This window comes from Anolis carolinensis, chromosome 2, assembly GCF_035594765.1.
Source record: "Anolis carolinensis isolate JA03-04 chromosome 2, rAnoCar3.1.pri, whole genome shotgun sequence".
In the NCBI taxonomy this organism is placed as follows: domain Eukaryota; kingdom Metazoa; phylum Chordata; class Lepidosauria; order Squamata; family Dactyloidae; genus Anolis; species Anolis carolinensis.
Window position 1 is genome coordinate 323,728,969 of NC_085842.1, and position 27,392 is coordinate 323,756,360.

At 42.7% G+C, this 27,392-nt stretch overlaps 1 protein-coding gene across 1 annotated transcript in view; it reads right to left on the reverse strand.

Moving 5' to 3' along the window:
- Positions 1-13,243: 13,243 nt before the first annotated feature.
- LOC103280943 (uncharacterized) overlaps positions 13,244-27,392 on the reverse strand; it is a 31,094-nt gene continuing 16,945 nt past the window's right edge. The window contains exons 7-9 of the mRNA XM_008121360.3: positions 19,297-19,413; positions 15,871-15,952; positions 13,244-13,397 (exon numbers count right to left, since the gene is read on the reverse strand). Coding sequence (XP_008119567.2) covers positions 13,366-13,397; positions 15,871-15,952; positions 19,297-19,413 — 231 coding nt within the window. The 3' untranslated portion in view covers positions 13,244-13,365. The remainder of the gene's footprint in view (positions 13,398-15,870; positions 15,953-19,296; positions 19,414-27,392) is intronic.

Consider the following 27,392-nt stretch of genomic DNA (forward strand, 5'->3'; position numbering starts at 1 on the left):
CAATGAACACATATATGGCAAACATTCAATGCCAACAGACAAACAACATATATAGACAGACACAGAGGCATTTTTAACATTTTTCCAGCTTCACGATTCCGGCCACAGGGGGAGCTGTTGCTTCACCGTCCAGTAGTGGCTGTACTTCCTCATTCCTTTCCTCGTGTTTTGCTGGCAGTTCTTTATGGTGTTGTAAATTAGCCTCCCGCATAAAGCGTCCCTAAATTTCCCTAACTGACAGGTGCAACTGTCTTTCGGGGCTGCATAGGTCAACAGCAAGCCGGGGCTCTTAATGGTCGGAGGCTTAACCCGACCCGGGCTTCCAACTCATGACCTCTCGGTCAGTAGTGATTTATAGCAGCTGGTTACTAGCCAGCTGCGCCACAGCCCGGCCCCAAGACTAATGTCTTTTGTGGCCAAATTTGGTGTGATTTGGTCCATTGGTTTTGTTGTTTACTCCATGGGAATGATGCACATTACACACACACACACACACACATATAATCATTCTATCATTATATTATTATTATTGTAGTATATTATTATATTATTACTATTATATTATTATTATATTATTCATTATTCATGACTACATTGAAACTACAATAGAGAGAAATCGGCGTGGAAATTGCAAGAGGTACCATAGATTGTTGTACATGGAAATAATGGTAGCAAATAGTTTTTGATTTATTAAATACAGTTATATATTACAATTACAGTAGAGTCTCACTTATCCAACATAAACGGGCCAGCAGAACGTTGGATAAGCGAATATGTTGGAAAATAAGGAGAGATTAAGGAAAAGCCTATTAAACATCAAATTAGGTTATGATTTTACAAATTAAGCACCATTAAGCATCATGTTATACAACAAATTTGACAGAAAAAGTAGTTCAATACACATTAATGCCATGTAGTAATTACTGTATTTACGAATTTAGCACCAGAGTATCATGATATATTGAAAACATTGACTACAAAAATGCGTTGGATAATCCAGAACGCTGGATAAGTGAGACTCTACTGCAGGGGTCCCCAAACTTTTTAAGCAGAGGACCGGTCCACAATCCTTCAAACTGTTGAGGGGCCGAATTATCATTTGAAAAAAAAACAAACAAACAAATTCCTATGCATACTGCACATGTTTTATTTGTAGTGCAGCAACAACAACAACGAAAGAATACAATATTTAAAAATGAAAACAATTTCAACCAACATAAACCTATTAGGATTTCAATGGAAAGTGTGGGCCTGCTACTGGCCAATGAGATAGTCAAGTTAATTAGGATTGTTGTTGTTGTTGTTGTTGTTGTTGTTGTGTGCCTTCAAGTCATTTCAGACTTTGGCCGAGCCTAAAATTAATTATTTATTTACTGCATTTATTTACTACATTTATATCCCACCCTTCTCACCCCGAAGGGGACTCAGAGCAGCTGTATGTGCATACAATATATTATATTATTAGCATAACACAATATTAGCATTATATATTACTATATTGAACTATACCACTATACTATTATATAATATGTAATATATAACATATAATTAATATTATTATATGGTATTACTATTAGTATTATATTGTATAACATAAGATTATTATCAATATTATATGTATATACAATATATTATATTATTAAAACTGATATAAAAATATTATATTATAAAACTGAGGGCGGGGGTCAGGTAAATGACCTTGGAGGGCCGCATCCGGCCCCCGGGCCTTAGTTTGGGGGACCCCTGCTCTACTGTATATATTTTTGTTATTTAAACTATATATATATTGTGAAATTATGGGTTTTCTTCTCGAAGTGACACACCACCCAAGTCATGCTAGGTTTTTTGGTGAATTTTGACACACCAAGCGCAAAAGGTTGCCCATCATTGGTGTAGATGCACCCTTTGTTATTGCAAAGGGTTCTTGGTGCCTGCCAAGTAAAGTCAATATTAACCTCACCACCATTGTATGTGACTTCCATAAACAATCCTTAATTCTGACATTTTCTCTAAGGCCTTCCTGGACACTTACTTACTTTGCTCAAGGCTTCCTCTCCTGCCCTGTATTCTAGGATCTCAGGGTAGCAGACACGTGAAATCACTTAACAATTTAAAGCTTAAAGCCAAAAAAAGAAAGATTATAATGCAGACAGACTGAAAGCCTACTAAAGAATTCATACCGCTAACTACCATGAAACGACTGAACAGAACGAAACCAGTTTTACAAAGCGGAACCAGTTTAAGGGCAAGGAGAACTTTGGAATGAACCCACTGGTTGCCAAAGGATTGGATGAAAAGCCAAATGGTCCCTGTTTTATCGGGCAGCTACACTGCAGAATGAACGCAGTTTGACACCACTTTAAAGGCTTGCTATGGATATGGAATTGCGAGAGTTGTAGCGTTGTAATGTCTTTTGAGTTCTCTGTGCAATTGTGCTGGTGCCTCACCAAGTTACAACTTCCAGGATCCCATAGCATTGCACCTTGGCAGTAAGAGTGGTATCAAACTGCATTCATTCCACAGTGTAGCTGCACTCTGAGCCAACTTGTGTGCAAATTTAGAACTGCAGATATGGAGGGTCTGTACCTGGCGAGTGTTTATACTAAAGAATGCAGATTATTAACTGCATGGAATTGGATTATATGGCAAGATAGACTGATATAATTCAGAGCAGTGCAGTTAACTTGCATTCTGAAACTAGATTATGATATAACCCAGTGCAATACAGTTAACTTGCATTCTGAAAATGGGTTATATAACAGTGTAGAGGGATATAATCCAGTTCATTGCCTTTACCTTGCATTCTGAAACTGGATCATATAGCAGTGTAGACATATAATTCGGTGCAATGCAGTTAACATGCATTCCGAAACTGGATTATATAGCAGTGTAGACTGATGTAATCCAGTGCAATACAGTTAACTTGCATTCTAAAACTGGATTATATAGCAGTGTAGACATATAATCCAATTCATTGCCTTTACTTTGCACTCTGAAACTGGATCATATAGCAGTGTAGACATATAATTTGGTGCAATGCAGCTAACTTGCATTCTGAAAATGGATTATAAGTGTAGACATATAATTCGGTGCAATGCAGTTAACTTGCATTCTGAAACTGGATTATATAGAAGTGTAGACATATAATTCGGTACAATGCACCTAACTTGCATTCTGAAACTAGATTATATAGAAGTGTAGACATATAATTCGGTACAATGCAGTTAACTTGCATTCTGAAACTGGATTATATAGAAGTGTAGACATATAATTCGGTGCAATGCAGTTAACTTGCATTCTGAAACTGGATTATATAGAAGTGTAGACATATAATTCGGTGCAATGCAGCTAACTTGCATTCTGAAACTGGATTATATAGCAGTGTAGACATATAATTCGGTGCAATTCAGCTAACTTGCATTCTGAAACTGGATTATATAGAAGTGTAGACATATAATTCGGTGCAATGCAGCTAACTTGCATTCTGAAACTGGATTATATAGCAGTGTAGACATATAATTCGGTGCAATGCAGCTAACTTGCATTCTGAAACTGGATTATATAGAAGTGTAGACATATAATTCGGTGCAATGCAGTTAACTTGCATTCTGAATCCGGATTATATAGAAGTGTAGACATATAATTCGGTGCAATGCAGATAATTTGTATTCTGAATCTGGATTATATAGAAGTGTAGACATATAATTCGGTGCAATGCAGATAACTTGTATTCTGAATCTGGATTATATAGAAGTGTAGACATATAATTCGGTGCAATACAGTTAACTTGCATTCTGAAACTCGATTATATAGCAGTGTAGACATATGTGCAATGCAGTTAATTTGCATTCTGAAACTGGATTATATAGAAGTGTAGACATATAATTCGGTGCAATGCACCTAACTTGCATTCTGAAACTGGATTATATAGCAGTGTAGACTGATGTAATCCAGTGCAATACAGTTAACTTGCATTCTGAAACTGGATTATATAGAAGTGCAGACATATAATTTGGTGCAATGCAGCTAACTTGCATTCTGAAACTGGATTATACAGCAGTGTATACATATAATTCAGTGCAATGCAGTTAACATGCATTATGAAACTGGATTATATACCGTAGCAGTATAGAGTGATATAATCCAGTTCATTGCCTTTACCTTGCATTCTGAAACTGGATTATATTGCAGTGTAGATCCAATCTTAGAAGATTATAAACTGAACATGAGCCAGCAATGTGATGCTGCAGCTAAAAAAGCCAATGTGATTCTAAGCTGCAGCAATAGGAGCGTCATGTGCATATTGATATTGTGCATATCTCTTCCGCTTTGGTCAGGCCTCTTTGCCCGGAATAACCCTTTTGGGAGTGGATTTTTTCATAACCAGGGGTTGGGCTAGATGACCTTTAGGATCCCATCCAACCGCATGATGCCGATTCTACTCATCCCAGAACGATAATGCAATGAATTCCTTTGCTTCATATTAGCTTTTGGGAAAAAGAAAGGCCTCCTTTCCGTCTTGCAGCTGCATCTGGATCATGTGCCTGGATCTTTTGACACAAATCGGGATTTTAATATTATTGTGTATATTGACTTTTATGACTGTTTTTAATCATGTTGAAGTTTTACTGCTCGGTTTAATGTTTTATCTGATTTGTGCTGTCGTGTCTGGGCATGGCCCCATGTAAGCCGCCTCGAGTCCCTCCGGGGAGATGGGGCGGGATATAAGAATAAAATTATTATTATTATTATTATTATTATTATTATTATTATTATTATTATTATTATTATTATGTGCTTGATTGCCTCCTTTCAATCCCAGCGGAAGAAAAGCCTTGAGGAAAGTGCCCATTGAAAGGCCACCATCAGAGCCTGCACATCCTGTGGGGAAGGAGAGGCCACGGAGACACCCAGATGCCTCCAAACCTCATCCATGCACTCTGCGCATGTTCAGAGACCCCTTGTTTTGCCACAAACCCACACAGAGGCACTGCAAATTGGTTGGGAGCCTACCTTGTGACATGCAAATAGAGGCGCTTGATTGATAGTTGCTTTTTTCATTTTAAGGAATGTTATGTATTCCTCCACGTACAGTAGAGTCTCACTTATCCAACGTAAACAGGCCGACAGAACGTTGGATAAGCGAATATGTTGGATAATAAGGAGGGATTAAGGAAAAGCCTATTAAACATCAAATTAGGTTATGATTTTACAAATTAAGCACTAAAACATCATGTTATACAACAAATTTGACAGAAAAAAGTTGTTCAATATGCAGTAATGCTATGTAGTACTTACTGTATTTACAAATTTAGCACCAAAATATCACGATATATTGAAAACATTGACTACAAAAATGCGTTGGATAATCCAGAATGTTGGATAAGCGAGTGTTGGATAAGTGAGACTCTACTGTATGTCTTTATTGAAGGGCTTTCTGCCTTCGTCTCTCCAGAACGTCTTCTTTGGGGCTGAGAATTGTGATCCCACGTTTCCAGAGACGGAGGTGGTTTCTTTTTCTTTTTTAAGCCGATGTCATATTGTGCCTCCCCGCGTTTGGAGATAATGATTGTTTTTGTAGATGAACGGGGGATTGTCAGCGTTCTGTTTTGATCAGTCGGGGTTCTTTGAAATCGGTCTGGAATTGCTTCCGCAGCTGGAAAACTCAATGAGCTTCAGGCAGAGACCAGGCACAGGTGGCTCCTTGATGGCAAAATACACTTCCTTTGGTGCCATTTATTTATTTTGATTGATTTATTTGTATCCCGCCCTTCTCACCCGAAGGGACTCAGGGCGGCTTACAACAAAGGCAACAATTCGATGCCCACATAAAAACAATATCAAACAATACATAAAATCAATTAAGACTATTAAATCTATCTATATATATAAAAGAGTGATGGCATCACGGCGACCCACAAAACAACAAAACTACAGGCCCCCCAACCTCGAAATTTGACGACACAACCCATCATCCACGCCTCTAGGTTGATACAACAAAAAGAAAAGAAAAATAAAGTCCTAATTACAGAGAGAGAAATAATTGTTTTTATCCAATTGCTGCCACTTAGAAGGCTAAGCTCTGCCCACTTGGTCTCCTAGCAACCCAGTGTTAATAAAAGAATAAAAAATAAAATAAATACAAATAATACAATAAAAAACACTAAAAAATTAATACAATAAAATAATATAACAAAATAACTAAAAACAATACAACAAAATAATAAAATATAATAAATAAAAAAGATAAGTTACAATAAAATTAATTAAAAAAATGCAAATAACGTCAAATAAAAATTCCACAACAACTTTTAACCAATACCACCACCACTTTGCCACAGCAACGCGTGGCCGGGCACAGCTAGTCTATATATATAAAAGAGTGATGGCATCAGGGCAGCGGACAAAACAACAAAACTACAGGCCCCCCAACCTCGAAATTTGACAACACAACCCATCATCCACGGCTCTAGGTTGATACAACAAAAAAGAAAAGAAAAATAAAGTCCTAATTACACGGAGAGGAATAATAGTTTTTATCCAATTGCTGCCAGTTTGAAGGCTAAGCTCCGCCCACTTGGTCTCCTAGCAACCTACTCAGCCCAGGGGACAGGCACAGTTAGGCCTCACTTAGGCCTCTTCCACAGATTATCAGATTTTAACTGGATTATATGGCAGTGTAGACTCAAGGCCCTTCCAAACAGCTATATAACCCATTTAGAATCTTATATTATCTGCTTTGAACTGGATTATCTTGACTCCACACTGCCAGATAATTCACTACAGCTGTGTAGAAGGGGCCTCAGATAAACCAGTTCTAAACAGATAATATAAGATTATAAATATACAGTAGAGTCTCACTTATCCAGTCCAACCCAATTCTGCCATGCAGGACACAATCCAAGCACTCCCAACAGATGACCACCCAGCCTCTCAATACTAATACTAATACTAATACTAATACTAATACTAATACTAATAACAACAACATCATACAATCCTAAGGTTTGGAGTGACCCCTAAGGATCATCCAGATCAACTTCCTTCTACCATGCAGGAGGACACAATCCAAGCACTCCTGACAAATGGCCATCCAGCCTCTACATAATAATGATGAAGATGAAGATGAAGATGATGATAATAATAATAATAATAATAATAATAATAATAATAATAATAATAGAAGCATAGAATCCAAGAGTTTGGAGAGACCCCTAAGGGCCATCCAGCCCAACCCTTTCTACTATACAGCAGGACACAATCCAAGCATTCACAACACATGGACAATGTATAAATACTATACAATACTACACAGGGACATAGACCCCCTCTATCACAGTACACAAACAACCAAATGTATACTAAACATAAAGACAACCATACAACAGACATTCAATACCACCACTACCTCAACAATTTCTCACCAACACCACCAGACAATGCCACAGCAACATGTGGCTGGGCACAGCTAGTACAATATAAAATTACAATATATAAATAATACCAAACCAGGTCTTAAAACCAGCCATCAGACAGGTAGATATTGGCAAAGACGGAAAGGTGAAGAGCTCCACAGGATGCCTTTTCCTATCACTTGTCAGTCAGGGCCCAGAAATAGTTGGAATGCAGAAGCGATAAGATCAGCACCAAGGTAAGTATGAATACTGTATTGATAAGCACCAATATGCATGAATACTGTATGATGTGCTCAAATGATGCATAAGAGAGGCACTCCAGATCAAGAAAAGAAAAGCAGCTCATGGTCAGAAAAGCACCATTAAACACAACAAAAGAGCAGAATCTTCATCAAGTACATGCGTTCTGGGTACAATGGAAAACCACTACATGTGCATGTGCCTGTCTACCTATCAATCTCTGTCTGTCTATATATCCTGTGATATATAAGGGAAGTGATCTTGGCTCCCACCACTCCAATGCGTCCATCCACCTGGCAATGCATGAAGCGGTGGCAAGGTTGCCTCCTGCGGCTGCTTCCTTCTCACCCATAGGGACACCATTGTACGTACCATTGGGCCTTTGGGCAGGGGAGGAGTGATGGGAGTTGTAGTCCAACACTGGACATGTTGGAAGAGGATGCAGCAGATTGCTTTTGCCTGCGCAGACTGGGAAGTTAATGAAATGCAAACTGCTCTGAATGCGATTTCCTGCTTCTTGGCAGAATAGGGTTGGACTGGATGGCCCAAGAGGTCTCTTCCAACTCTATGATTCTATTATTCTGTGTTTTGGCACTTTGAACCCCATTTACAGCAATATAAGCAAGGTTGAGGACAAAGAGGGGAAGTGGGAAGAAGCGATTTTTGTCAGAGCGCGCAGTTTGGAGAAACACACATGCAGCGGAAGATCAACGAAGAATCACTGGCACCAATAAAGAGGCTGAAGCCTGTTTGGCTTTCTACAAAAGATTTACTGACAAACGGAAAACTCTCAAGACGACATATACATACAGAGTGCAAATAGGCAGCGAGCAGAGGGCAGAGGGAAGAACAGATAACACAGGGAGCTATTTATAACCACCTCTGCTGTCTGATGCAATACATAGTTAACTCTTTACACACTCGCATAGTGGACAGCAGACAGCATGATGCAATCTCCAGCTCACATTGCAACACTATAACTCAATTACATTTAAACAACTCTATATACAATCATTCCCACTTCAACAATTTTGTAGCTCAGCCTGAGCCTGAAATTGGGCCTATTCAGACAGTGGTTGTCTCTGCACCTGCTTTGCCAAAGGACTCTGGGTTTGGGCCTGATACACAGTCAGAGTTTGTCCCAGTGGATTCTGGGACCAGAGACCGAATGGTTGCAAGCAGGCATTGTGAACCACATTCCACCCAGCAGTCAAGGCCAGATCTCCAGGTGCCAGACGGGCATTCTAGTTTAGAGGAGGATAATGAGTTTGACAGGAGGAGAGTGATAACTCACCAGAGGAGAGAACGAGAATGTTTGCAGAGAAGCAAACCATTGCTTTTGAAGCGCTCTAATGAGTAGTTTTCTCATGAAAGAAAGACCTTGGATTTTCCTTAAAATCTCTTGTTTTCTCTGCATGGCAGAGGCGGCAACTTTGCAATTCAAGAGAGAAAGATCTTTGCTCCGTGTTCCTGTATATTCTTGCAGCTGTGGATCTTGCTTCAAGTCCCAGCCTCGCTTTTGTCTGTGAATCCAGTTGAACATTTCAGTGACTTTGCCGTTTGGATTTCTACTCTAGCCAAGACCCTCGCCTTGTGTTCCAGCATTAACTTTATACCTTCAAATACCTTGGAGTTTGATCCTGCATTATAGTCTTGTTTCCTGTTTCCTGTTTGACTCATGCCTTGGAATTGAACCTGGTTTGGACTATTCTTGATGCCTTTCGTGGGACTTAATTCGATATCTGGTTTGGACTATGTTCTGTTAGTGACGTTCATAGACTCTTTCTTCAAGATTTTCAAGTACTTTGTGCCTGTGGATTTAAACCCATTTTATCGACTCTGAACTTTATTATCACACCTCAGGTTAGCTTCACCTTGCTATACACACCAAACAGCACACAGGTTGAAGTCTTTTTAGTTTATTAGAAAATAGAAGATAAAAGGTTCTTTAAAAGCAGAAGTAAAGTTCCAAAAACTGGTTACAAGATAAAGCCATAGGGAAAAAATCCAGAAATCATGAGGAAGAAACAAGGTCCCAATAGAGCATGACAAAGTCCCATGAACACGAACACAAAAGCTGCAAGATAATCCAGGAAAATGAGAGCTTGCTTCTTGGTTGAACGAAAGTTGCTTTAACAAAGGTTTGTCTCCAAACGCATTGCTTTAATACCCTTTGCAAAGCATGAAAGCATTTCTCTGGCCTCTAACCTCCCTCTTGTTTGCGATTCTCACACTCCTCCGAACCCTGAATTCCAAACGGTCAGCTCGATCTAAGGAACCTGTTTCATCAAGGTCAGCCTGCTCGTTAGTTTGCTGAGCCTCGTTATCAGACTGAGAACTGTCCTCCTTTTCCAAGTCCATTTGCACCTGGCTAGTTTCAGTATCAACATCATCATTCCTTGCTGTGGGAAAATGAACTTGCACTCCCGGTTCCTCATCCTCTACAACAAGGACATTTTAACCTGATTGTGAACTTGAATCCCATCATCCTCATCAAAGTCAATCTGAGGTTCCAGCTGAGTCACAACATTTATTTGCTTGTGCTTACTTATTATAACACCCCTAAGCAGTGCGAACACTGGAAACCAACACGGAGGCCAATAAACAATCTAATATCTTTATTAAAGCAATAAAAGTTCTAAACAAAAATAAGCAGAGTATATAGACCAGCAGTTGACCTTTTAGAGAAGATCAAAATTAGTCCAATATAATGAAGTTATATGTCCAGTATTAGAGTCCAAAGTCTATAATCCAAATAACCGAAACACACTCAAACTCTTTGGAAGTTTGAGTGGGGAAAGAGCAAGGTTTCACAGGGAGATTCTTGAAGTAAAGTCCAGAGCAAGAATTCAAGGCTAGGCAAGGTATTTCGTGGTGGATCTGAAACGCAGTCCAAACTTGACAAGGAGTGGAACTCAACCCCTGTCTACTCGTGAGTAAGTGCACCGGAGGGCCGCTTGGAAGCTCAGGAACAAGAGACGATGTTCTTCTATGAATAGTCACGTTGACACTGCGATAGGGAAAGCTCAGTGCAGAACTTTTATGGGATTTGAACCTGGGACCTTTCGGTCTGCAAGTTCAGCAGCTCAGCGCTTTAACACACTTCGCCACCGGTGCTCCTCGCTTTGCTTCCTAAGTGATCCTAAAGTGAGATTTCAAAAGGAGGAAGCAAGCTCAACAGGTTCACTTGTGGGTTTTGATGGAATGCTGGCTATGCACTGCAGAATGTGCAACCGATCCTTGACCGACTCATAGATTAAACCCTCTTAGGCTCCATTTACATGGCCATATAATGCAGTTTCATAATGCAGTAAACTGGATTATATGGTGGAAGTGTAGACTCATATGATGCAGTTGAGTGCAGTTAAACTGCAATATGAAACTGCCTTATATCGCAGTGTAGATGGGGCATTAAACAGCTGGGCATCTCTCACACAACACACACAACACATGCATACACGTATACACACACACACACACAGCCTTGTTCCCCTGGCCAGAGGTTCAGCTTTGCTTGCCATCCAAAGGTCCAGGACAGGTGAGGATGTTTTGGGAACCAGATAGGCATCTCCTGCTGCCACCTGGTGGCAAAAGGGAGCATGGCAGGAGAGACGAAGGGAGATTTGGATTCCTGAGCTGTTGGTCTTTAGAATCATAGAATCATAAAGGTGGGACTGCATTGGCCATCTCGTCCAACCCCCTCTGCCATGCAGGAAAAGCACAATCAAAGTACCCCTGACAGATGGCCATTCAGGCTCTGTTTAAAAAGCCTCAAGGCAGACAAAGTGAAATGCAAAGATACAGAATGGGTGATGCCTGGTTCGACAACAGTCCATGTGAGAAAGATCTTAAAGTCTTGGTGGGGAACAAGTTGAACATGGGCTAAGAGTGTGATGCAGCAGTTGAAAAAGCCAATGGGGTTTTGGGCTGCATTCAAAGGAGCCTAGTGTCCTGATTTGTCCCTCAAGAACAGACTTAAAACAACGTGGTAAGTAAATGAAAACTGCTTTACTTCAGCAAAACATAAAGAACAGCATACACAGTTGTATAATGCAAAAGAAAGCAAAGAAATCTTAACGCAGATAATAATAATAATAATAATAATAATAATAATAATAATAATAATAATAATTTTATTCTTATATCCCGCCCCATCTCCCCGGAGGGACTCGGGGCGGCTTACATGGGGCCATGCCCAGACACAACAGCACAAATCAGATAAAACATTAAACCGAGCAGTAAAACTTAAGAACTGCAGAGGCAGTTCTTAAGTCTCTGATAAAATCCCAAATCAAGCAGCAGTCTTTCTTCAGACAAAGAAACAACAATAAATCCTAAGGAGCCGTTTCCCAAACTCAGACTCGAAGCAGGCACAAGGGGAGTGAAGGCTTAAGCATTAAAGTCAACTTGTTACCAGTGAAAGCTGACTACTCCTGCTTCTGACTTATAGCCCTGAGTTCCTCACACCATAGTTGCTAGGGTGGTTCCCAATTACTTTAGTGTTTCTGCCAGCTATTCTAGCTGAACGGCATCTCTGCTCTGTTTCCTTTCGCCGTTCCTGAAAGGTGAGTACTTCCAAAATCTCCTCCTCAGATTCCAACTCCCCCTCTAATCCCTGAACACTTTCCTGCTCCCTTTCCGCTTCTGAAGATGATGAATCCCTAACATCTAGTGACCAGGGAAGTCATGGTGCCTCTCTATTTGGCTTTGGTCAGGCATCTTCACCTGGAATGATGCAGTGTCCACTTCTGGTCACCACAGTTTAAGAGATTGACTCCAAGCTGGAAGATGTCCAGATGAGGGCAACTAAGTTGATCAGAAGTCTGGAGACCATGGATCTGTCTGAGGAAGAGAAGGTCGAGAAGGGACACGAGAGCCATGTATAAATATATGAAAGGGTATCCTCAGGAAGAGGGTGCAGCAGGAGATGGGCTGGGTGGCCCTGGGAGGGGGTCTCTCCCAATCCGATGGTTGTAGGATTCTAACTGGTTCTCTATATTCTCTGTAACGAATCCTCTGCAGTGCAGTGTGAGGGTGGTGACACTAAGACACAAGCTCTTGAATATTTTCTTTATAAAATCCTGAAAATCCCTTACCTAGATGACCCTTACTCAAAATCTTAAATGTGTTGACAGGACATGTTCTATCTGACATTTGCTTTTTGCTCACAATGTAAGGTCATGCAAACTGCAATAATGATTTGGCTTGCTGGATAATGCATATGTGGTATGAACTATGAACAAGTCACCTGAGGACAAACCTGGAACAAACTGTGGACACTTCACTTGATGCAATGAGTAATGAGTTATATAAATTACAAGGCAACTACGAATGTCCAAAAGGATGATAATCGTCAGCAAATTCCATTGTCAGTTAGCTTTCTGCGCATGCTTGTGTAAAATTGTATACAATGGAAAGCCACAACAGGCAAGGTGTGGCATTGCGTTTTCTGGGCATTAGCTAACGTTGTCACCTGCTCTTGGCCAAAAGTGAACTATCTTGAAGACAAGTTCTGCTGTCAGTTTGCTTTCTTCACCTGTGTCCAAACAAAATTCCGCAACAACACAAGAAACGAGAGGTCTTGGGACTCTTTGTGGAAGAAGGGCTTGTTTTATTGCTGCAGCCTGGATGTGGAGCACACACACATAGCACAGCCTTGTCCCAGGCTTTTTATGGAGGATGGTGCTTGCAAACCGGGCAGACCCTGGGCTCACTGGCCTCTGTCCTGCAAAGGCCGGGAAGCTGCAGAAAAGAGAGAAGGAACATTTGGTCAGGGTTCAGAGCAGAGCTTGCGGTACCTATTAGGACACAGGGGCCAGGGGAGGGGCAGGGCCTCTTCCCAAATGTCGGAGACAGGGCTGAGCACCTGATGTGCCTGTTAGGACACAGGGGGTGGAGCTAGAGGAGTGGGCGTGGCTTCTTCCCAAAAGCCTGAGACAGAGCTGAGAATGTATACCTCTCCTGAGGCGCTTGTTGGGACACAGAAGGCGGAGCTAGGGAAGGGGGTGTGGCCTCCTTCCAAGAGCCTGAGACAGGGCTGAGCCTCTATACCTCTCCTGAGAGGCCTTTTAAGACTAAAGGGCAGGGCTAGGGGTGTGGGTGGGGCCTCTTCCCAAGAGCGTGAGACAGGGCTGAGCCTCTATACCTCCCCTGAGGCACTTGTTAGAACACAGGGGCGGGCTATAGAGGTTCAGCCCCGTCAGGCACTTGGGAAGAGGCCCCGCCCCCTCCTCTAGCCCCACCCCTGCCCTGCAGTCGCTGCAGGACAGGGATAGAAGCTCAGCCCTGCCTCAGAGCTCTTAACTCCGTCCATCCCAGTCCTGGCTGCCCATTTGTAGCCCCGCCCACCTCTCTCCCCCTCCCAGCCCTGCATCTTGGACTAGGGGAGGGGCTCAGCCCCGCCCTCTTGAGCAGGAGCCACTCCCACCCCACTAATCCATGCCCCCTTTCTAGGGGGCACTGAGTAATATTTTTTCTGGAAAGGGGGCGGCAGGCCAAATAAGTTTGGGAACCACTGTTCTAAAGTTTCTAAACATGTGCATGCAAGCTTTTTCTTCATTCTTACTTCTCTGCTTCTTTGTCCTTCTTTTTGGTCTTCAATCCAGCCACTTCCCCCTTTCTTCTTAAGCTCCATCTCCCTTCTCTTTGAGTCATAAAGTCCTCTCTCTTGAACCTTCTCCCATTTCCATTTCCCCCTTTTCCTATCTGTTTCGACTAGCAAGGAGTTTCATCCTTCTTCCTTTCAAGTCCCTCCAGCCCCGTCTCCCCTCTGCCCTAACTTTTCATTGGCTTTCTCAGTAAATTTCCATTCACTATCCCATCTAATCATGCATTGGTTGACATCATGGATAAGTCAAGGGTTGGTCTGGGGCCAAAATGATGGATTTTGCTATGATTTGAGGATAAGTTGAGGGTAATTCCATGAAGAGAAAGCCTATGTTTTCCCAGTCAGGCATTCAAAAAGGCCAGAAGTGACATTGCAATGGAGAGAGTGAAGAGTTAAGGTGTGGACCTCACATGGAACCATGAATAAGTCGACCCATGTGTCTTAAGGTCAAATTCTGGCTAGCATTTATACAGTATTTGAATTCAGTTGTGCTCAGATCCAAACACTGAAACTGTAGAGCACCTTCTGAATAACTCTTTCCTTCTCTATTCTGAAATGAAGCTGAAATAAATAAATACGGTAACTAAAACAAGCCTAAAAATTACTTCTGTTCAACTATTTTTCCAAAACACCCAGAGAGCTACTTTGGGTCTCAGTTGAGAGAGAAAAGATGGATATAAATAAATAGAATACTATTACTACTATTACGCTTATTTATACCCCACTTTATCTCTCCCGAAGGAGACTCAAAGCAGCTTACAATTAAACGTATAACCATATCATTTAAATTATACAAGTATGCAAACATTAAAATGGAATTAAACATAACAGTATTAAAATTCAGTTTGAATCCATTCAAAGCTAAAAATCATAGCACCCACGAACATCTGAATTATAGATGTAGTGCAGTAAAAACAACAATAATACATCTGAATGTTCTTCTCGTTCAACAGCACTCCCTTGAGCCATGCAATGTTCTTCCTCAGTCGTATGGGGAGACTGAATCCTCACGACTTGAAATGCAACTGAGAAGCTGCATCACCAAAGGAATGAAGTTGTCCTCCTTGCAGAAGAAGAACCACCGGAGAACATGCTGCAGGTTGAGTCACCGTTTTCCAAAAGCCTTCAGACCAGAAGCGTTCTGTGTTTCAGATTTCAGAATACAGTAGAGTTCTGGTTATCCAACATAAACAGGCGGGTGGTGTCAGGGAATTGGCAACTCTGACTGATTGATGAGCAAGATCTCACCTGTGCCCATCCATCAGACCACTTTGCAAACGGTGAAAGTGGCACCGACCGAGAACGACAACTTCGCTGATTTATATCTGCTGAAGCCAGCGGCACTGAAACTTTATTTACATTATGTACAGTGCTAATTAACAAAGCTATCTTAGTTTTTCCTATATACCCCCAACTTTTGAGGATGCCTGCCATAGATGTGGATGAAACGTCAGGAGAGAATGCTGCTTCTGGAACATGGCCATACAGCATGGAAAACACACAACAACCCTGTGATTCCGCCCATGAAAGCCTTCGACAACACCATGACAATAAAGTTATTCTATTCTATTCCACTAATGGCCTGGAGAAGGAGGAGGAGGCACTTACGCATGGCGTCCACTCTGGCCGCATTTCTCTGGAGCGCCGCCTGGACGGCCAGGCTCCCCCGGCAGTGGTCATCCGCCTTGTCCTGGGGCGGCACAAAGGGAAGAGAGGTGGGTGAGAAAGAGGCAGCAGGTTCATAGAATCACAGAGCCATCCAACCACCTTCTGCCAGGTAGGAAGGCACCATTTGATCCCTCCCAACAGATGACCATCCAGCCTCTGCTTAAAAACTTCCAGAGAAGGAGACTCCACTGTCTCCCAGGCAGCAGCGGATTCCACCGCTGAACAGCTCTTACTGTCAGGAAGTTCTTCCTAATGCTTAGAGGGGGAATATGTTTTCCTGTCATTTCAATCCATTGTGTCCTGGTCTCCAGAAAACAAGCCTTACCCTCCCCCAATTCCTCCTCACTGGGACCTCCTTTTAGATATTTGAACATGACTCTCATGTCCTTTTCTCTTAGCCTTTTCTTCTCCAATATAAACGCAGCCAACCCCTGAAGCCACTCCTCAAAGGCCTTGGGTTCCAAACCTTTGGCCTTTTGGGCGGCCCTTCTCTGGACCCCTTTCCTCTTGTCCATTTCCTTCTGGAATTGCTTTGCCCAGAACTGGACAGAAGATTAGGTTATTATTGTCAGGGTTTGTAAAAGAGGCACCATGATGTGGTGAGTTAACTGGAAAGGACATGTGTTGACAGCTGATTGGCTGATCCAGTCAGGAGCCAGAATTCCGATTGGCTGCTGTCTCTAGCTTGGTGCTCAGGCAAACGGTCTTAACTGCCACTTTCATCTCGGAGAGAAGGAGCCTTTGGTGGCCTAGGGGATAAAAGCCTTATGACTTGAAGGTGGGGTTGCTGACCTGCAAGCTGCCAGGTTCGAATCCCACCCGGGGAGAGTGCGGATGAGCTCCCTCTATTAGCTCCATGCGGGTACATGAGAGAAGCCGCCCACAAGGATGGTAAAAACATCAAAAACATCCGGGAGTCCCCTGGACAACGTTCTTGCAGACGGCCAATTCTTTCACTCCAGAAGCAACTCCGGTTGCTCCTGACACGAAAAAAAAAAAAAAAATCTCGGAGGGGGAGGAGAACAGCTGACTGAAAACGGTCAGGAAGGAAATGGCAGCCATACTCTCCGAAGCCTGATTATTTATAAGGCAAACAAGGCTGTTTATTTAAAGACTGTTTAAAGGGACTATTTATTCCATATGTTCTCTATGTGAATTCAAAGAGACTGTTATATATATTATTGCCCTGTTTGAACTTTTGAACTTTCTGCTTCTTGGCAGAGGGTTGGACTGGATGGCCCATGAGGTCTCATCCAACTCTATTATTCTATGATTCTATGATTCTAAGTAAAGATACTGTTACTTGTTACACAAGCCTGAGTGACATTTTATTATACTGCAGGGTTTATCTTGATTCAGAAACTGCGGTAAAGCTTCTATTTATTTATTTCTACAACCTTCAACAATTATTCCAGGTGAGAAGGTCTAGCATGCTGACCCAGGGAAGGTCTAGCATGTATCCTGCTCTGACCTCCCTTTCGGATCCAGTCAATCTGCAGCACTTTGGAGGACTGGTCAGAAATGCCTTCAGAAACCCTGCAGCTGCCGGTCAGAGCAGACAATGCTGGACATTGGAGGGACAATGGACCTGCCCCGGTTCCCAGGTCTCTGCAGAGTTTCCTGGAAGCTCTGGAGTTACTTGCAGTTCTTGCAACAGATTAACAGATAGATGCAGCACAGCAGACTGGCTATACTTCATATGGATTGCTTGCACCGGGTTTGAGAGGAATATGTTTGTTTTGTATTGTCGAATGGCCATGTTCTAGCAGCATTTTCTTCTGACATTTCACCTGCATCAGTGGCTGGCATCTTCAGAAGATGCCAGCCACCGATGCAGGCAAAACATCAAGAGAAAATGCTGCTAGAACATGGCCATACAACCTGGAAACCACACAACAATCCATGTTTGTTTTGGTCCATGTAGACACGTGGGGTCAAGCTTTGGGTCTGGATGAGCTCGGAGAACCCAAGGTCCCTATTGCTAAGCATTACACTATGTAACAAAATTTCCTGGTTTGAAACTGTTATTCCTGTTTCGTTGTCTGGTCCTTTGAAAATAGTTGTTCATTTTTCGTGCCACAAACTATGTTAAATTGGTTGAGGCTCAATGAGGATATTCATTGAAAAACTATTGCAAAATGTGCAATAGCAGGATGATGTTTCTCATGCAAAAAATAAAGTTTTTGCAGTTCATTCAACTTTTACCATGATTTTATGATAAAACCAATTAGGAAATGCCACTGATCACCCAGGAACAAAAATCGTGTTACAGTAGAGTCTCACCTATCCAACATTCGCTTATCCAACATTCTGGATTATCCAACACATTTTTGTAGTCAATGTTTTCAATACATCGTGATATTTTGGTGCTAAATTTGTAAATACAGTAATTACTACACAGCATTTCATATTGAACTCCTTTTTCTGTCAAATTTGTTGTATAACATGATGTTTTGGTGCTTAATTTGTAAAATCATAAACTAATTTCGTGTTCAATAGGCTTCTCTTTAATCTCTCCTTGTTATCCAACATATTCGCTTATCCAACGTTCTGCCGGCCTGTTTATGTTGGATAAGTGAGACTCTACTGTACATTGTGTTATCAAAAGGAGCCCCCAGTGGCGCAGTGTGTTAAAGCACTGAGCTGCTGAACGTGTGGACCGAAAGATCGCAGGTTCAAATTTGGACAGCGGAGTGAGCTCCCACTGTGAGCCCCAGCTTCTGACAACCTAGCAATTCAAAAACATACAAATGTAAGTAGATCAATAGGTACTGCTCTGGCAGGAAGGTAACGGCGCTCCACGTAGTCATGCCCGTGGCCACATGACCTTGGAGGTGTCTATGGACAACGCTGGCTCTTCAGCTTAGAAATGGAGATGAGCACCAAACCCCTGAATCGGACACTACTGGACTTAACGTCAGGGGAAAACCTTTACCTTTAACCTATAGTGTTATCAGTAATGTTTTAGAACACTCTCGCTCTGTTTTTCACAACCAGCCTGCAAATAGACTCAGGCTGGATCTACACTGCCATGTAATGCAGTTTCAGGATGCAGATTAACTGCATGGAACTGGATTATATGGCAGAGTCTACACCAGGCATGGGCAAACATCAATCCTCCAGGTGTTTTGAACTTCACATACATTTATTGCACTGTTTTGAAGTCCAAAACACCTGGAGGATTGAAGTTTGCCCATGTACACTGCCATACTTTCCACTGAAACTGCCTTACATGGCAGTGTGGATCCAGCATTAGCAGGTTTTGGACTCCGGAGGGATGCCTCATGGTGGAGGCTTCACCCTCGGGACCCTTGGTCCTGACCCCTTGACCACTAGGTCTCCTGTTCAGCCAAGCTGCTCCCTTACGTGTCCCCTCATGCCTTCCTGCCCCACGGTAGCAAAACGGGGGTCTTGCAGGCTCCCGGTCCGCCGATGTACTCTCTCGGGGGGCTTGATCCGTGGGAACTCTGGGGCCGGGGCCTCCTGCAGGGAAGGAAGACACCGCATGAGAAAGACCAGACAGGGTTTCTTTAAAGCCCTTGATAGAGCCACCCTTAAATGCCTTGAAATGGGCTGGATTGGATGCCCTTGTGACAAATATGAGCATTTGAGCTGGAAAGCTGAAGAAAGAAGAAAAACAAATGGAGAACCACAATGCATGATGGTATGGAGGCTTTTTGGCAATCGAAGCCACGAACTGTTGATCTATGAAATTAGCTTTGCAACCTGATGAACTGGAGGCAGCAAGGATACCTAAACGGTTCTGGCCCAATTTACTTATCCGAACGTATCTCCTCCTATGAGCCAGCTAGATCCCCAAGATCATCTGGAGAGGCCCTGCTCTCACTCCCACCTGCCTCGCAGGCGCGGCTGGTGGGAACGAGGGACAGGGCCTTCTTGGTGGTGGCTCCCCGGCTGTGGAACACCCTCCCCACAAATATCCGACAAGCCCCAACTCTTCTGGTTTTCAGAAAGGCTGTGAAAACATGGCTGTGTGCACAAGCTTTTAATGAGTAATACAATAACGTTGACATGGTCTGATTGAAGGCTGAAGCATGAGGTTGTTAGACAAATGGATCTAATTTACATATGTTTTAATTGTTATAATGTATTTTAATGATGTATTTTTGTAGTTTTAATTGATTATATGTACTATTTTTGTTTTATTATTATGTTTTTGGCATTAAATGTTGCCAACTGTTGTAAGCCGCCATGAGTCCCCCCGGGTGAGAAGGGCGGGGTATAAATGCTGGAAATAAATAAATAAAATAAATAATACCTCTCTATCAGTACAAATAAGGAAGTACCTGCACCTGGGAGACAGGCCCTTCCTGTTGTGACTCAGCTGTAACCTCAGATTGACTCTGATGGGGATTATGGGATTCAGGTTCAAAATCAGGTTCAAAATGTCCCTGTTGTAGAAGATGAGGAACAGAGTTTTCCCCACAGTTGATGATACAGAAACTAGCCAGGTGCAAATTGACTCAGAAAAGGAGGATAGTTCTCAGTCTGATAGCAAGCAGGCTGATGCTAACGAGCAGGCTGACCTTGATGAAATGGAATCTTTGGATCGAGCTGACCGTTTGGAATTCAGGATTCGAAGGAGTGTCAGAATAGCAAATAAGAAGGAGGTCAGAGGCCAAAGAAATGCTTTCATGCTTGGCAAAGGGTATTAAAGCAGAGTGTTTGGAGACAAACCTTTGTCAAAGCAACTTTTGTTTAACTAAGAAGCAAGCTCTCATTTCCTGGATTATCTTGCAGCCTTTGTGTTCATGTTATTGGGACTTTGTTTTATTCCTTGTGATTTCTTGGATTATAGTTTAAGGCTTTGTTTTGTAATGATCTTCTGGAATTTCACTTTTGCTTTTAAAGAACTTTTTATCTTCTATTTTCTAATAAACTACAAAAGACTTCAGCCTGTGTGCAGTCTGGTGTATTTAGCAAGGTGAAGCTAACCTGAGGTGCGATACTTCCAAATGATAGATTACGTTGGGAACAACAAATGAAACGTCCCGACTGGTGCAATACTTACTCACTTAGGCACTCCCTTGTAGCCCAAGGATGATGGTCCTCCAAATGTAATGTCCTGACAGTGGGTCCATATGTGACTGTGGAGCCTATTCTTGGCCCACATGTTCTTCCACAGTGAGGGCACTGGATTCCAGATGGAAGGCGTTCCAGGTCAGGGTTGGCTTGATGCACCTTCCTTTTGGCATGTTTCTCCCTTTCGCCCTCCATTCATGCTTCTTCAAATTCCATAGCACTGCTGAACACAGCTGACCTCCAGTTAGAGCGCTCAAGGGCCAGGGCTTCCCAGTTCTCTCTTGGTGTCTATTCCACAGTTTTTAAGGTTGGCTTTAAGCCCTTCTTTAAATCTCTTTTCCTGCCCACCAACATTCCGTTTCCCATTCTTGAGTTCAGAGTAGAGGAGCTGCTTTGGGAGACGGTGATCTTTGGGCATTCGGACAACGTGGCCTTTAGTCCAGCGGAGTTGATGGCGTAGGAGCATCGCTTCAATGCTGGTGGTCTTTGCTTCCTCAAGCACGCTGGCATTTGTCCGCCTGTCTTCCCAAGAGATTTTCAGGATTTTTCTGAGGCAACGCTGATGGAAACGCTCCAGAAGTTGGGTGTGACATCTGTGGACCGTCCACGTTTCGCAGGCGTAGAGCAGGGTTGGGAGGGGAATGGCTTTGTAAACAAGCACCTTGGTCTCTCTACGGATGTCCCAATAATCAAACACTCTCTGCTTCGTTCAGAAAAATGCTGCACTCACAGAGCTCAGGCAGTGATGGATTTCAGTGTCAATGTTGACTTCTGTAGAGAGGTGGCTGCCAAGGTAGCGGAAATGGTCAACGTTTTCTATTGTTTCACCATTAAGCTGTATTCCTGGCTTTGCAGATGGATTAGCTGGTGCCTGTTGGAAGAGCACTTTGGTTTTCTTGATGTTCAATGAGAGGCCGAGCTTCTCGTCTGCTTCTGCGAAGGTGTTTAGAGTGTCTTGTAGGTCTTCTTCAGAATGTGCACAGACTACGTTGTCATCAGCATATTGGAGTTCTATAACAGATGTTGTGGTGACCTTGGTTTTGGCTCTCAGTCTGCTGAGGTTAAATAGCTTGCCATCTGTCTAATAGATGATTTCCAGGTGGGAAGCTTCCCATCAACAAGGTGAAGTATCATAGCGATGAAGATGGAAAATAAGGTAGGGGCAATGACACATCCCTGCTTGACACCTGATTCTACCTTAAATGGGTCTTCAGCTTCCCCTCTTCTCTAGATAAGAAAGAACTGCTTTTGCTTACACCCTCTGGGACATTTTGAGCTCTGTGAGTGCATCTACACCATAGAATGAATGCTCTTTCATATCGCTTGAACTGCCATGGTTCAAGCCTATGGAATCCTGGGATGTGTAGTTTGTTGAAGCACCATTACTCTTGGCTAGAAAAGGCCTCACACTTGCCTCAAGCAGACAAGTGTTCTTTCTTCCACCCTGGACCTTCCACAGATCTATAAACATAATTTTCCAACAGACCTCCCAACCTCTGAGGATGCCTACCAGAGATGTGGGAGAAACATCAGGAGAGAATGCTTCTGGAACATGGCCAGACAGCCTGGAAAACTCACAGCAACCCAGTGATTCCGGACATGAAAGCCTTCGACAACACAAAGGCTAAAGACCTTGATAATCTACATCTCCCAGACTCTGTGCCTTTCCTTTTGCATCAAAGTCACAGTGGAGGGTGCATCTATGCTTTGGAATGGAAGCAGTTGTAGGAGTTGTAGTTTTACAAGATCTTTAGCCTTCTCCAAAAGAGTACTGGATCAACCTCCAAATCAGACAATTCCATCGCCTTGAGTCACGGAAGTTAAAGTGATGCCAAACTGTATGCATGCAACGTAATTTGCTTTTTATTCCCTTTGAAACAATGCACTGTTTTTATCTGGGGCTAACTGTTCCCGGCCACGCGTTGCTGTGGCGTAGTCCTAAGTGGGGTTTCCTTTGTGGCATTCAAGGTGGCCTAGAAAGGATTCCCCTAGGTATGAAGCAGCCAGGCTTTGAAGCTGCAAGGCTATTCAATGGTATTCAAGTTGGCCAACAATGGAGTCCGCTAGGTATGAAGCAGCCAGGCTTTGAAGCTGCAAGTGCATTCAATGGTATTCAAGTTGGGTAACAATGGAGTCCGCTAGGTATGAAGCAGCCAGGCTTTGAAGCTGCAAGGGCATTCAATGGTATTCAAGTTGGGTAACAATGGAATCTCCTAGGTATGAAGCAGCCAGGCTTTGAAGTGGCAAGGCTATTCAATAGTATTCAAATTGGGTAACAATGGAGTCCGCTAGGTATGAAGCAGCCAGGCTTTGAAGCTGCAAGGGCATTCAATGGTATTCAAGTTGGGTAACAATGGAGTCCGCTAGGTATGAAGCAGCCAGGCTTTGAAGCTGCAAGGGCATTCAATGGTATTCAAGTTGGGTAACAATGGAATCTCCTAGGTATGAAGCAGCCAGGCTTTGAAGTGGCAAGGCTATTCAATAGTATTCAAGTTGGGTAACAATGGAGTCCGCTAGGTATGAAGCAGTCAGGCTTTGAAGCTGCAAGGGCATTCAATGGTATTCAAGTTGGGTAACAATGGAGTCCGCTAGGTATGAAGCAGCCAGGCTTTGAAGCTGCAAGGGCATTCAATGGTATTCAAGTTGGGTAACAATGGAATCTCCTAGGTATGAAGCAGCCAGGCTTTGAAGTGGCAAGGCTATTCAATAGTATTCAAGTTGGGTAACAATGGAGTCCACTAGGTATGAAGCAGTCAGGCTTTGAAGCTGCAAGGGCATTCAATGGTATTCAAGTTGGGTAACAATGGAATCTCCTAGGTATGAAGCAGCCAGGCTTTGAAGTGGCAAGGCTATTCAATAGTATTCAAGTTGGGTAACAATGGAGTCCGCTAGGTATGAAGCAGTCAGGCTTTGAAGCTGCAAGGGCATTCAATGGTATTCAAGTTGGGTAACAATGGAATCCCCTCGGTATGAAGCAGGCTTTGAAGCTCGAAGGTCACTCCTTGGAAAGTGATGAGTATTGTGGCCAAATTTTGGTGTGATTTGGCGCAGTGCTTTTGTTGTTTACTCGGTCCTAATTATGCACATTACATGTTTATACATATAGATTGCTTTGAGTGGTTTCTATTGCCAAATTGTGCAAAGCCTTGAGATGTTAAGGCAGAGGGAGGGGCAGACATGTCTCTAATAAGTAAACAACTACTTAATCAATGCCCTACGAACAGCAGGCTGGACTCATTAATTTGGGGCAACAGAGAGGGTTCAAACCGGCCACATGGGTCTCCTCAAACTGGGACTCAGCAAGCAGAGGATGCCCATTATCCTCAGTAAAGGCTGTGATGCGAGAAAGAGATTCCCAGAGCCTTCAAGGGCCCCAAGCTGAGGTTTGGGATCAGGGTTTGCTTGTCTGGAGGCCCATCCTGTTCACGTCTCTCCTCCTGCTTCCAGCAAAGGCTGCATACGTATGCTATTTTGCACCGCTCGGCGGGCCTGCCAAGCCTGATGGAGGCAAGCTGCGCTTCCTGCCTGCGAAAGATAATTGCTCTTCATGACTAATTTACCCCTTAACGGCGTTACATGGAGCCTAATGAGAGCAAGGCGTGTAGTGCTAGCTGGAAGAGAGGCTCTCGGCAAACAAGTGCTATACTATCTTCTTCTATAGATAAAAAAATGTAATGTACGTTTGTAGGAATGAGTAAAAAACAAAACCACTGGACCAAATCACACCAAATTTGCCCACAATACACCAACACATCCAAGGTATGCCTTTCACTCAATACCCCCCTCCCAAAAAAAAAAAACCAAAACGGATTGGCCTAGGTATAACACAGCCAGGCATTGAAGCTGCAAGGCTATTCAGTGCAATTCGACCAGACCAACAAAGGATTAACCTTGGCCGAAGATGGCCAGGCTTTGAAGCAGCGATACTACTCTGTACTTTTGAAGCTGGCCAACTAAAGATTCTCCTAGATAGCAAGCAGCCAGGCTTTGAAGCAGCGAGGATATTCATTGCAATTCTAGCAGCCCAAAAAACAATTCCCCTAAAACTCGGGGCTATGTTTGTTTTTATTGTTGTTTTTATTGTGGTTTTTATTGCTGTTTTATTGTTGTTTTTATTGTGGTTTTTATTGCTGTTTTTATTGTTGTTTTAAAGCTAATTGTATTGTTTTAATCTATTTCTGTAAACCGCTCCGAGCCAAACTGGGAGTAGCGGTATACAAGTCTAATAAATAAATAAATAAAACGCAAGTGCCCAGGCTTCCAAGCAGCAAGCCATTTCCGTTGCATTCTAAATCACCAAACAAGGATTCCCATAAGAAGAAAACAGCCAGGTTTTGACGCTGCAAGGCTTTTCACTGCTATTCCACCTGGCCAGCAAAGGATTCCCATACGCTGCAGCAACGCGTGGCCGGGCAAAGCTAGTAAGATCATAAAATCATAGAGTTGCAAGGGATCCCCTCCCCAGAGGTCATCCAGCCATACCCCATTCTGCAGGAAGGCACCATCCGATCCCTCCTGACAGATGACCACCCAGCCTCTGCTTAAAAACCTCCAGAAAAGGGAGGAGACTCCACCGGACCCCCTGGCCGACACTAAGGGAAACTCAATCTGTATTTTGGGTAATATTTTCTGATTCTGTTATCGAGCACCCCTAATAAAAAGGGATTTATAGCTCTCCAATGGTAGGGGAACAAAATGAATTACAGCGGTTCCCTTCCCTCTCTATGGTCTTTCCTCACTCACCATGGACCCCCAACAGGCCAAACTTCCCGAAAGTTAATCTGTTCAGTTTTTCCATTTTTTGATCCAACTCTTTAATCTTCGCTGATCTGGATCAGCACATGCTCACCGGGAATACTCCTGAAATGTGCACCCCATTGATGCTTCAGTGTATCTTCCTTCAAGAGCTTCACAACTCTCTCCAACCTGGCTCTGTCCTATGTCTCCATTCTCCTTCTCTGAGTATGTGCACATGCGCAGGGGTCAGAAAAATAAATGAGAAAGGAAGTAGCCCTTCTAACCTTCTCATGCATGACTACAGTTCAGCCATTCTGACTCCCGCAGACCCTTGCTTCTCTCCCCTATTTCCTTGACTATGAATTAGGCTTGATTCCATTTTAATTTTATTCCATTGCATTCCTATAAATATATTAAATAGAAGGCAAACTTCAATGAACTATTTCAACCCCTCATCCCCGGGCTAGGTCTACATTCTTGGAATTTCTTCCAACACCTTAAGCAAAAGGCACAGCAAGGACAATTATCACCCGGATATTATCTTTCTAACGTCTTGCCTAATTCCATCATGTGATTATCTTGACTAATACCATCATTTTCACACCTGGACATTCATTGTTTCCAAAATTTCAATCAGGAACAGAGGAGGCCAGTCAGGTACAGGGGAGGAAATGTCAAAACTTAGCAGTTTTAATGCATGGTGTTTCTTCTGTATAGAAGTGACTGTATCTTCAGATGGCTGTTCAAGACTCCATTAAAATCTCCTAGCAGGATCAATTCATCAAATTCAGTATTAAGTAAGTTCTCCCTTAACTTATTTACAACATTTTTCTTCTGGCCGTTGGGAGCGTATATATTACATAATAAATTTTTGGGGTCCCCAATGTTATTATAGCTGCTATGTATCTTCCCTCCTGGTCTTTAAATCTAAGCTCAGAAGGAATATCGTCATTAATATATAGTACAACTCCTCTCTTCTTTCTCTCGTAAGAGGAGTAGTACTTCTTGCCAATTCTCTTATTTACTAAGTGAGCTACGTGTTTCTGGGAGATATGTGTCTCCTGGATGGCAATTACATAATACTTTCCTCGTTTTAGGTTGTTAAATATTTTTTTCCTTTTATTTGGCGAATTTAATCCATTCACATTCAAAGATAGACACTTTATTTGTTAATCCATCCTCATCTTATTCATTTTCATTGCCCAGTCCTGATTCTCCTGTTCCTCCTTCGGGGTTATCCTTGTCCCAGTCATCTTGGTCTTCGTCTTTATCTAATTCTCCGTACTCGTGAGTTGAATCTTGCCTTTTATTGCTTATGCTTGTACATTTTGGCATCTGTTTCAATGCATTGCATCCCTTCTGCAAACCGAATAAAGCCTCTGTCGTTTGCTTTCAACTGGTGGGTCCTGATCTCTGTTCCGGAACATTGGCGGTTAGCAGAACTCGCCAGGCAGCCCTCCTTATCCGTGGTCTTTTGCAACCTAAATTTCGACCTCAGTTCCATTAGCTGGAAATCTCTTTAAACTCTCCGTGAAGAATCCACTTTCCCCAAACTTGGCGTTCGTTAGGAAGAGATCTGAGCGAGCCAAATGGAAATGTTTCATCACATACAAAATTGAAGTGGAATAATCAAATAACAGCAGATTCAAGTTAATAAACCAATTCATTAGGAGATGACTGTT